Source organism: Sycon ciliatum, chromosome 10 (genome assembly GCF_964019385.1).
Source record: "Sycon ciliatum chromosome 10, ocSycCili1.1, whole genome shotgun sequence".
Taxonomy (NCBI): domain Eukaryota; kingdom Metazoa; phylum Porifera; class Calcarea; order Leucosolenida; family Sycettidae; genus Sycon; species Sycon ciliatum.
In genome coordinates, this window is record NC_088652.1 from 8,107,454 (window position 1) to 8,119,609 (window position 12,156).

The window sequence follows — 12,156 nt, forward strand, 5'->3', positions numbered from 1 at the left end:
GCTCCAAGCTATGGGCGGCGCTGGCGACAGCATTCCATGGCCTGATGCGAGTTAGCGAGTACACGTCCTCCTCGCCACCAGGGTCGGGTACCCTGATAACTCTAAGGCGCGCTCACCTCGCACTTTTTCAGGCCACAGCCAGCTTACGGCTTCAACGCCCGAAGCCATCCCACCTAACAAGCGGTGGCAAGGTTGAAAACTATTTCAAACTGTGATTATGCGTCATATTGGTGGGTCCGCAAATAGCACTTACGTGAACAAGATGGCACAGATGGTGTCCATTGACCGCCATTTCCACAAGTGATACGCTTCTGCGTGGTAGATTGTGATTGACCGGTTATGTAGTAACCAGGAACACATTGTACATTCACTGCTCTTCCGTGGAGAACAGTAGTTCCACGGTTGGTCCACCATAATCGACGAGTGTGCCTTGGAACAGTGCAATATATCTCTGAAAGAGAAGTGTACCAAACGCTATATTCATACACACTCACTGTTGTCTCGACGTATAGAGCGACTAACATAGAAAGATCCACCACAGGACATTGGACAGTAGGTGGTGCACCGCCACATGAATGCGCTTTGTTACGTGTTCACAAAACAAATCAGGATTTGCGCCTTTTATGGAATTGACACCGTCAGTCGTCCGGAATTTGTCACGAGTTCACACAATAAACCATGATTTGCGCCTTTTATGTCGTCTCAGTCTGAGTTACAGACGTAGAAGGACAGACGGGGCCACTTAGGCTGCAACCACACTAGGTACAAAACTGCGTAAACGCAACTTTTCTGCTTATGTCGTCAAGGAAACGCGTGTGAAACGCAAAACGTACTGCGTTTCGTTTCAGCAAACCTGGTACCCCTGTAGAAAGCAACATTTCGCCTTTTCCTTGCGTTTCGCTCTGTTCTTCACACGGCCGGGTAGATGTTTAGAATTCTTGTTGAGGCTTGCACTGTGTCGGTAGTAGACGGCTTCCTTGTCAGTTTGTAGTATTTGAGATTTCATCTGCCAGGGCTTTGCTTTCAGTATAATTTCCGGACAGTCCTGTTGCCTGCTGTTGTTAGTTCGAGATGCCGCGCAACTACAATGTACATTGTATTTCGCTGATAATCTCAAACTGAGAAGCTCATGCAGCTTGGGGCAGCGTACCAGAAGACGAAGCAGGGCCAGATGACAGCCTGGAGCGAACCATCCGAGAGAAGGAAATGACCGAGGCCTTGAACCATGTGAACGTGTATGTCAAGGCGCTCACGACTCTTTTTCAAACTAGTACTGAGTACTACTACATTGTACATACATTTTCACAGCGGCATTTTTCAGGGACCCCTAGAAATGTAGACAAAACGCAAGGATTCCTTGCGCATGAAATGGCAGTGTGGATGCGACTTTGCGTTATCTAAAAGCTGAACGCAAAAACGTACTTGATTTTGTACGTAGTGTGGTTACAGCCTAAGCATGCTGGTATCACAAAACAGTAAGCGTTTCCTGAGATACTGTGTGTGGTCTGATCTAGAGGGGCGTGTTGCGGTTGATGCAACGCCAGACAAATCAGATATGATGAGGTTGAGCATTATTAGCAAAGTCGCTAAACAACTAAATGGACCAGTGGAATCCCTGCCGCATTTAAGACCTGTCAATCAACGCACAAATTAGCGCCCTAATTACTTTCGGAGAATTCTATGCTGGTCTCAAATGTGGGACTGATACATTTCAAGCCAAACAGTATGCAATTCTCACATATCAGTGTACAAAACATTCGATTTCAAAGAACGTAGGTGGTACATGTACTGGTTTTAGACCTAGCTGTGTTCCAGAAACTCAATGTTTCAAAACAATTTTTTTAATACGCCGACGACATAACTTTCGACAAGTGCATCACCACCCGACCCAGCCTGGCAGAACAGCCAGCAATCCTCCAGCCGGCAGTAGACTCACTGGGAGCATGGGGAAGCAGGTGGAGGATCAAGTTCGAGCCCACAAAGTCGCAAGCATTGACCGTCAGCCACCGCCGCTCGCCAAGCCCCCCCGAACGCAATACGCTTCCAAGGATCAGTCGTGCCAGAAGAAGAGGAGCGCAAGCTTCTTCGCGTCACTTTCAACAGGCAGCTGGCATTCCGCAGCCAAATCGACAGCTTGTAGTACGGGGAGCCCAGCGGCTCGGCTTCCTCCCTAAGGCATGGGCTGTGCTAGACCCAAAGCACCCGGCAATCCTGTATCGTGGCTTTGTCCGCCCTGTGTGCCATACTCTAGTATGGCATGCTGGTGTGGATGAGCGCAGCCCCCACCACCTTGGTCCGCCTCACTGGCATCCAGGGCCGTGCCCTACACATACTTGGACACGGATCATACCTCCCGAGCCTCGACACTCTACGTACCGTCGCAAGGCTCTGCTTCCTGTACGAACTACACTTTGTGGAGGGTTCGGAAATGCTGAAAGCCATTCTGCCACCATCAGCAGCCGCACCACAATGCCGCATGTCTACTCGTGAGACAACCAGATCTGCGGCGCATCATCCATCACAACTCACCAGTATTCTTCCTCCTCGGTCACGAAACTGCAACACACTCCGCTCATTTCCTCACTCCCTGATCGCAACGTGGAATCAGCTCCCACCTACCCTTCTGCAGTCTCCCCCTTCTCGCAGAGGTATGCACACTTTCAAGAAAAATGTCAACGACCACTTGCGGCGCAACAAATGGGAGTGGGCCACAGACAGGTTATGATCTCTCCATCGCAGCCAACACACCAGTCTAATATACCGACCGCACTCCAGCTCCCTTCAACCCCTCTCTGATCCCTTTCGCTCAGCCTTAATATGCGATTATCAGTTCTCTCCATCTTCCAACGGTGCCCTGCTTTTAATATTGTTATGTCATATCTCAATCTAAAATTCTCCCCATTATTGTTTGCAAAGCCGGTGCCTCCCTCTTGCATGCACATGTTCTTTTCTCCTATGTATCGGCGCACATTAGTAAGGATGAATCCGAGACCTTTGGTCGGAGGAGTTATTTTTGCCCCGCCCCCATTTCCATCCAATATGTCACCGCCCCTGCTATGCAGCATCTGACAGTTCAGTGGTATTCAGTAAAACAAATCTTGTTTCCGACTAGAATATGAATGATTATAGATGGAAGTTGGTGTGCGTTGTTAACTCATTTCTGCTGAACTGTAGTGAACGTGTAGTGAATGTTCAGAGAAGTGCATTCACACCTTTGGTCTTCAGTACCAAAGACCTCTGTGGCCGTAAATGTCTGCGAGCTTTAAAGGGGAAGTTAAGGCAAAAATTAAAATTTCACCAGTTGTAGTCTTCGGGGTGCTGAGTCGAATGGTCGTGGTCCGAGGAAGCTGAGACGCTCCCTTCCTACTTGAATCCCAATCGAACTCGCGCACTTCCACCGAAACTGGGTGACTGCGCCCTACTAGATGGGGATTTGTATGCAAAATGTCACTAAAAGCGCCATTTCGTTCTGATAAGAGCACGGATGACCGCGATTGGCCCATATGTTGTAGTCTTTTGGACGCTGAGTCGACTGGTTTTGGTACGAAAAGGCTGCGATGCAGCGTTCCTCCTTTATTCCCAATCGAACATGGTTGAACAAGCGGTCACGTGCTCCTGGGTGCCCAAATCACCTGGTCACCACGCCAGCAGGCGACAACTTTCACACCAAGGTTCAACTCGAGTGACAGGACTGCACCCAAAAAAGGTCAAACAGGCTAGTAAGTTGTACCCTGCAGGCACGGTGACCAGGTGACTGGCGTACGCAGGAGCACGTGACCGCTTGTTCAACCATGTTCGATTGGGAATAAAGGAGGAACGCTGCATCGCAGCCTTTTCGGACCAAAACCAGTCGACTCAGCGTCCAGAAGACTACAACATATGGGCCAATCGCGGTCATCCGTGCTTTTATAAGAACGAAATGGCGCTTTTAGTGACATTTTGCATACAAATCCCCATCTAGTAGGGCGCAGTCACCCAGTTTCGGTGGAAGTGCGCGAGTTCGATTGGGATTCAGGTAGGAAGGGAGCGTCTCAGCTTCCTCGGACCACGACCATTCGACTCAGCACCCCGAAACCTACAACTGGTGAAATTTTATTTTTTGCCTTAACTTCCCCTTTAACGAATTAACATGTAGTCGGCTTGATTGCCATGCATCAGTCTGGCTTGCAGTATTCATTGGTCATGAATAATTTAAGATGCAAGATCTCTTTAGTCCTGGTCAGGTGGTTTGTCACCTGTTTCTTCGGTTGTCAGGCCCCATTTTTGCGTGGTCGATCCGGGGCTTTATCATTCCTGGATGCTTGCCGTCTACATTCTTTGTAGACACGCCTTCCGGTTAATATCCACCTACTTTAAAAGTAGGGATGATCTGGAATTAAGCCGGCTCTTTAGTTGTGCTCTGGGAAAAGAATGATCTGCTTTGATAGTAGAGACTGCGACTCACTAATTATAATAATTGCCTGTGAGCATGCGTTGACTTTAGATTATTGTATTCATCTTTCCGGATCACGGTATTATTGATTTTTCAACGAGAGGGCTTGGAAGCTCAGGGCCCTACGCTATGCTTTTAGTCGAGCGAAAGCGATGCAAACTGAACTTATTATTATTATTATTATTTTAAAACGAAGGTAAGTTTTGGGTCGCAAATATCCACGCAAACACACATCCAGTCATAATAAGGCACTTGTCATAAGTATCCGAACGTTTTCGGTCCCTTCTCATCAAGGATTATACAGGGAATGGCTCAAGCTGGAAAGACTAAAACTTATATAGCGTAAAGATAATTAGATAACAACACTCGTGACAAGGTGGAAAATTATCAAGTTTAGCACGACACAAAACTCGAAGGAAGATAATAATAGTGACAACAACATAGTGAGCAAATTAAGTTACATTGTTACCACCTCGACGAGGAGTAACACCAAACAATTGTAGCGACAACACATTTTCTTTCTGTACGCAAAGTTCAGGATCTAACTTACGGATATACAAAGCTTCTAACACAGCCAAATGTAACGCACATCTACCACGTGACAATATTGAGAAAACATTATCACTGTACAACTCACGACAATTGGTACAGACATTTGGCTGTGTTAGAAGCTTTGTATATCCGTAAGTTAGATCCTGAACTTTGCGTACAGAAAGAAAATGTGTTGTCGCTACAATTGTTTGGTGTTACTCCTCGTCGAGGTGGTAACAATGTAACTTAATTTGCTCACTATGTTGTTGTCACTATTATTATCTTCCTTCGAGTTTTGTGTCGTGCTAAACTTGATAATTTTCCACCTTGTCACGAGTGTTGTTATCTAATTATCTTTACGCTATATAAGTTTTAGTCTTTCCAGCTTGAGCCATTCCCTGTATAATCCTTGATGAGAAGGGACCGAAAACGTTCGGATACTTATGACAAGTGCCTTATTATGACTGGATGTGTGTTTGCGTGGATATTTGCGACCCAAAACTTACCTTCGTTTTAAAGTATTATCCGCCTCCCACCTTTTAAAAAAAAAAATTATTATTATTATTATTATTTATTCTTCTTTTACTCTCTGCTCATTCTGCCAATAGTTTCTCTCGTACAGACCCTGCACATGAGCTGAACTACCTTCGTTCAGTGGTTTGTAGTCGATACAAACTGTTCTTGACCTGTTCTAAGCGTTTTTATATCCATCAAAATCCATCACAAAGTTTTTGTTAACGGAGGACATTTTGTGGACCCTGGCTAGCTAGCGCCAGGCGATACTGCACTATCGCCCTGCATGCATTCCCCCATGCACTTCGCATGCAAAGATGCCAGGCCTCTACAGTCTTTCATTTCTCGGTGCAGACCTTGCTATCACCTGACCTCTCATGTTTATTGGCAGTCTTCGGACGGGCCAGGAGATGTTGAATAAATAAATAAATAAATAAATAAATAAATAAGACCGCTTTAACGTCATACATAATGCTACTAGATATACTCATTCTCTTGATGGTACTGTACGGGACAGATACGGGATAGCTTTACTGAAGTAACGCCTTCTGGATAATGTCTTCTGCATAGCCACGGGAATAAAGTTCTTTGAGTCAAATTTCAGCTAAACTACTCTGCAAAGTTTCCCACCACGGATGCAGCTCAGACTGTGCGAACTCCACGTGCCATTCTCTGGGCAGTCAATTTTCAAGCCATCACTAGGTACATAGCCCTTCGGAAATGGCCTGTCCTTGCAACGAAACTAGAAAATGTCTCCATATCCGCCGGCTGTGATGTGCAGCGTTGAACCTGTTCAAATGATGCTCGGTGTGAGCGCCAACGCTGTCTCTTTGGAGGCGTGGGTTCGAATCCCACCGCTGCCACCAATTTGTAGCGGGCCGCAGTCTCTCGGAGGCAAGAACGCACAAGGGTCTCAGCGAACCCACTGTAACTGGCAATTGAAATGTACTGGCAACGAAATTAACTAACTGGCAACTAAATTAACTGATTGGCTACTAAATTAACTAACTGGCAACTAAATTAACTGATTGGCTACTAAATTAACTGACTGGCTACTAAATTAACTGACTGGCAATAAAAGAATCGTGAGCAGCAGCTTTTATGCAAAGGCAGACTCCGTACGCTAATGTACGGGGATACGCTAACGTATGGGGATACAGTACGGGGATATGCTAACGTACGGGAATACAATAACGTACGGGGATATGCTAACGTACGGGGATACGCTATACGCTACAATTGCACCCGATATCACATTATCTATCGGTGGCAGCGACGGACACATGTTGGCTGATAGAAGAAAAAGACAGACATCAACAGATGGTGCGATATGGTGTTATGTTCCGCCGTGACCTCCATGCTTGCCATGAAAACGCAACTGTCATTGCTGATAGGTACTGTACAGTACGATAGTTCTCCTTGATCTCGATCAATGCTTTGAATTATGTGTAGATTCGTTAGTGCTAGCTATCTTGCTAAACCCCTGCAAAAAGAGCTCAATGCCACGAGAGCAGAGCCAAAAACGAGTAAGCAGTATAACTATTGTTGAGTCACCTTCACCATTACACTGCGCTCTTTAGCCGACTAGACCCTCCTTCACACAATCATCACCACTGCGAGAACACTTCCCTAGACGATATTGATAAACTCCTTCAGACAGCTGTTTCGCTTATACATACCTCATCAGTGAAGGTACATGTTGAATGATTACAAATATAGACCAAACTCTTTCCTGCCCCACATTTTGTTGATGTACAATAGTATTGCAATATTGATAATACATATGAGGCATACTTTGCTTTCAGCTCTCTCTATTTCTGGTGAACTCCAGTTCTGGTGTATTCTGTCAGACCCTTACATTGTGCTGTGGACGGATTTAACTAAAATAGATAAGTCATAATATTATGAAATCAAATCGTGTTCCATGTAGCAGTACTGTACTAATGGGCCAGTACTGCCTTTCGTTCGCACCCATGCATCTCCTTCCTTACCTGAACATGTTGGCAAGGAACCAGCAGAGTCTCCTAACCAAGTACCATCTTCCATGCACCGCATCACAGCCATTCTTGCGGCTCCTCCTCTTCCAGTCACGTGATACCCGAAGTTACATGATACAGTCAATGTGAACGGGTACCAGGCGCGTGCCAGGCCATCTTGTGGAGAGGGGTTATGTTCCTTCCCCAGGATTTTGCGTCCATTCGTAACCCGTCCCAGGTACGGAGTAAGCGTACAGTATCTTCTTTGTCCTGCACAATCAAAAATTAAACAGATCACATATCTCTCTCTATTTCCACCATGTATTCTCCCAATACCCCTCCTTGTTGTCTCACTTCCAGCTACCCTCTTCCCAAAGCAGTCGTCACCCTTCATCCATAATTCTTCCTAAAGCTGGCACCTTCTTTCGTAAATCAACCCTTTTTTCTTTGAGTGTTGCCTGGAATAAACTTCCTGAAGATATTCGTTCACTCTCTACAACAGCGAAATTTAGTATTGCTGTTCGTCGGTATCATTCGCAATCTATGTTTTCTTTGAAAGGTATTCCTGACTTTTGTGTCTAGGCTAACCACATCTATGATAGTTTCAATAGTTTGTGTATATGTCAGTTATAGTAGTCCGCAATGCTGCTTTTCTAATTATCATTATGATTAGCATGCAATGTACTACCCGAAGTACTGAATTTACTTCTTCTGTACTCTATATTCTAATGTATCTTCTACCTCTTCTCCCTTACAAACATACTTTCTCATTTTCCATACTTAGGAGACTCCCTTCGATAGGCATCTATTTGCCTCTGGAGGATCCGTGAAATAAAAATCAATCAATCAATCAAATCAATATCCAACTAGCACTCAGAGTTCAGTGTCATTACCTTGAATTGAATCTTTAAAACTTTTAAGTACTCTAGTACTTTACTACTATACTATAAAAAACATTTAAAGCCGATTTTGCCACACATCATCATGATTATGACGTAGTATGCAGCTTCCGTTTCTTCAATCAAGGTTGTTTCACCCGCTTACCAAGGGCGCCCTGTAAAATTAATAGACTTGTCTGTTGGGATTGCCCTTCTTGCTTACATGATCATAACAACATCAAAGCACAGTAAATCAGTAAATGTGATAAACTTCTTATACCTACACTGAGCATTTAACAATTTGTACACGGTCCCGGTCATGATTTTCGTCGAAAGTAATTGAATGAAGTAGTTTTTTCCTGCCAAGTAGTACAAACAACAACATTTTGAGAATTGTTCCCCGCAAAATCTTTGCTGAAGAGCGAAGTAAAAGTACTGTACCACGACAAATAATAACGTTGGTTTTTGCGGGGTCGGCAGCTTTACAGGGTGTTTCCTCGTAGTATCGTGTGTCCGCTTGCAGTGCGAGATACACTATTCGGGCTGGGTGTATCTTTCAGTAGCGGGTAATAGCTTCAGGCTTCTTGACTGGAAGAAGGACAACATCTCCAACCTTGAGAGTTCCCACAGTCTCATATCGTGAGACAATGGTCATAAACCCGTACATGTATTCATATTGACCTAATACTTAGCTGTGCTGCGGGATGGGAGCCGATTGAAAGTGGCAGAGCAGTGCCATATACCTTACAGAATGCGGGTATACTCAGGCTGCACACCTGACTCCTCTATGGCAGCCTATTGCCATGTAACAGTACATCCGAAGAACCTTTTAATTTTGCTCTCTTTAGCATTCGCTGACTGCCACAAGCGAATAGCGGTGGTCGTGTCTTAATTATACTCACACGGATGACCTGGACACGAAAGTGCATCATTGTTATTCTTGACTAGTGTCAACGCCCGATTATGCCGCGAATCTCAACTGCGCCGAGGGGCAGGTTTACATTAGTTCCTACAGGGCAAGTTCCACGTACCCCACCCCTAGAATAAGGCAATTCACCAGTGGTCAATACGGCCGAGGATTAAAATACCGGTATAACAATTTTAACTTGCCGACCTAGCCCGCAAGCAAGATGAAATCAAGAGGCCTACCTGATGCGAGCTGCACGGCAATCCACGCCATAACAAGAACAAAAATGAAACGGCAGGAGATAGCCATACTGGATGGCCTCTTCATTAACCGGTTGACCTGGTTATTAGCAAATCTGACGGCGGGCACAACCTGTGATTTGTCTTCTGAAAATGGATCACGAAAACACCGAAGCGTGCCTCACACCACAAGGAATTGCGCAGGAAAGCGATAGGCTTTTTCTGCTTTTTGACGCTTGGAGAGCGAGTGTTCCTAGCCTGCACTGCACCACTCCGTTGAATTGTGAAAGTGTCATTACCAGTTGTTCATAAGAACAGGATGTGTGTTGCCTTGAAGTCGACAAGTGTTTGACTCTGTTTTTCGCGTTTACTGGCCTGTCTTGTTTTGGGCCAGTCCAGCACTATGTATTGCCAGCATATATGTATGCCTAGTGTTAGTATCCTTGTAGACTCACACTAGGATTACGTAAAGGCAAGGGTAAGCTTAGACCAGCGAAACGGATGCCTATCCGGAAGTATACTAATATTCAAATGATGAGAGGTCTGCTGTTGTCTGTTTTTGATTTTCCAAGGGATATAACCACACACACAAACACACACTACTACTGCTATTGACAGCTGCCAAGAAATGGCCACGCCGCTCCCCGAAGGAAGGTACTGTCAGAGAGGTTAGGGAAGAGGTAGGCAGTGCTTCAAATGCCGCTCCAGGTCCTGTCGCCTCCGAAACTGGCGTCAATTACAGACTCGGCAATGATGTTCAAAGTGATGGCGATCAGTCACTGTAGGGCGATTCGGGCGGGGTCCACAGCGATGGCGCTTGAGGCCAGCAGTAGACTTAAAAGTACGCTGGCAGGCTGTACATGCGGGACCTCGGCAACAGGATGAGCATCACTAGGCGGTCAGTCGTCAAATTTGTCATTCTCTTGACACTTATGCACTGCAAGCCCACCCCTGCTCCGGAGCCATCTACTGCAGGCACGGCACTGCACTGATGTCGGACTGCTGTGCACTTGTGCCGGGCCATGTCAGCGCAACGACGAAACATGCGGTCGCAAACGTGGCACACAATCGTCTTCGGGGCAGGCTCCTTCACCAACGCTGCTGCCGACACAATATCACGCCATTCTTTGCGATCGTTGGCCGATTCGAACCAATTGTGCACACCGGCCACAGTCAGATCAGCCCGGACAGCGTCCTTCCAGCTCTGTCGGGGGCGCAAAACCGGCGGGTTCGTTGGAGATGAGCGAAGAGCAACTGCTTGGGTAACCGATTGTCATCGAGCCGAGCTAGGTGCCTAAGCTACTCCAAGCGTCTTCTCTGTACCATGCACGACAGTGGAGTAGGGTCACCCCACTGTGCGCGTAGTTGCTCCGATGTGATATGTTGCTCCCACTGGCGGCCGCGCGAAATGCCAATGATTGACCGTAGGTTGGCGTGATGGAACATGTCCAGCTTGTCCAAATCCGACTTCAATGGGGTCCAACACTCTGAGCCATACAAAACCGTGGTGAGAACACATACCACGTACAAATGCCGTCGAGTAGGTAGGTTCAGGCTCTGATCATGCAAAATCCGCCGAAGACAGCCAAAGGCCCTGGCACCCCTCGCAAGGCGGCTCTGGACATCGGCATGAGCTCGCGAATCCGGAGTTATGACAGATCCAAGATAGGGGAAGGAGGTAACAGCTTCAACCCTTTCATTGCCAAATGCCAGTTTGGAACAATCAGTGGCGGCGACTCCATAGCCCGCGATCAGTAGCTTAGTCTTCGTCATGCTGACCGTGAGGCCAAAGCTGGATGCCACATCACAGAAGGCGGATAGGGAGAGGTCGGCTGCAGCACGAGTTGTTGCGAGTAGGACGGGGTCATCGGCAAACTCAAAATCATCAGCATGACCAGTCTGAGACTGTCGACGTCGCCCAGCTGCACGGGGAAACAACTGCCCATCAATCAAGAAGCTGAAATCCACACCAGACTCGATGCCGCGCTCCCTGAGAACAGACCTCCACCGCTCCATCACCAATCCGAAATACAGGTTGAACAGCACAGGAGCCATGACACACCCCTGCCGCAAACCATTTTGAACAGAGATGGGATCGGTACAACCACCAGCAACACGAACAGACGCCAACATGTCCATATTGAACGACTTCACGAGAGCCACAGCCTGAGGGGGGACACCGAGCCGAAGCAATGCCTGCCACAGAGCCTCACGAGGCACAGAGTCATATGCTTTGCGGAGGTCAACAAAGACGCAAAACAGCTTCGATCGATGCTCATAAGATTTCTCTATCTGTTATCGGACAGAGAAGATGGCATCAGCACAACCACGGTTTCGCCGGAACCCACACTGCGACTCCGGTAGCTCATCCTCAGCGAGCACTTGCAGGCGATTCTGCACAACCCTAGCAGCTAGCTTTCCCACAACCTCCAGCAATGCAATTCCTCGCCAGTTGTCGCATCGAGAAAGGTCGCCCTTCTTAGGTATGGGGATGAGCACTGCATCACGCCAGTCCTGTGGTACGTAACCCTCCGACCAAAGAGATTGAAGCAGGTCCAGAAGGAGTGGGTGGAGGACGGGCACACCAACCTTCAACAGTTGGGGCACGGTCTGCGACATGCCACCAGCCTTGCCGTTCTTCAGATGTCTCAGTGCATGGGTCAACTCCTCTCCCGACGGT

The 12,156-nt window shown here is 47.0% G+C and overlaps 1 protein-coding gene and 1 long non-coding RNA gene across 2 annotated transcripts; both read right to left on the reverse strand.

Moving 5' to 3' along the window:
- Positions 1-259: 259 nt before the first annotated feature.
- LOC135825596 (uncharacterized) lies at positions 260-9,613 on the reverse strand. Its single transcript, XR_010555092.1, has 3 exons — positions 9,480-9,613; positions 7,468-7,722; positions 260-451 (listed from the first exon to the last, which is right to left on the reverse strand). It is a non-coding gene; the product is annotated as an uncharacterized LOC135825596 (long non-coding RNA).
- Positions 9,614-10,775: 1,162 nt separating this feature from the next.
- LOC135826595 (uncharacterized) lies at positions 10,776-11,615 on the reverse strand. Its single transcript, XM_065339200.1, has one exon. The coding sequence runs from the start codon at positions 11,613-11,615 to the stop codon at positions 10,776-10,778; it is 840 nt and encodes a 279-aa protein (XP_065195272.1).
- Between the last annotated feature and the right edge of the window lie 541 nt (positions 11,616-12,156).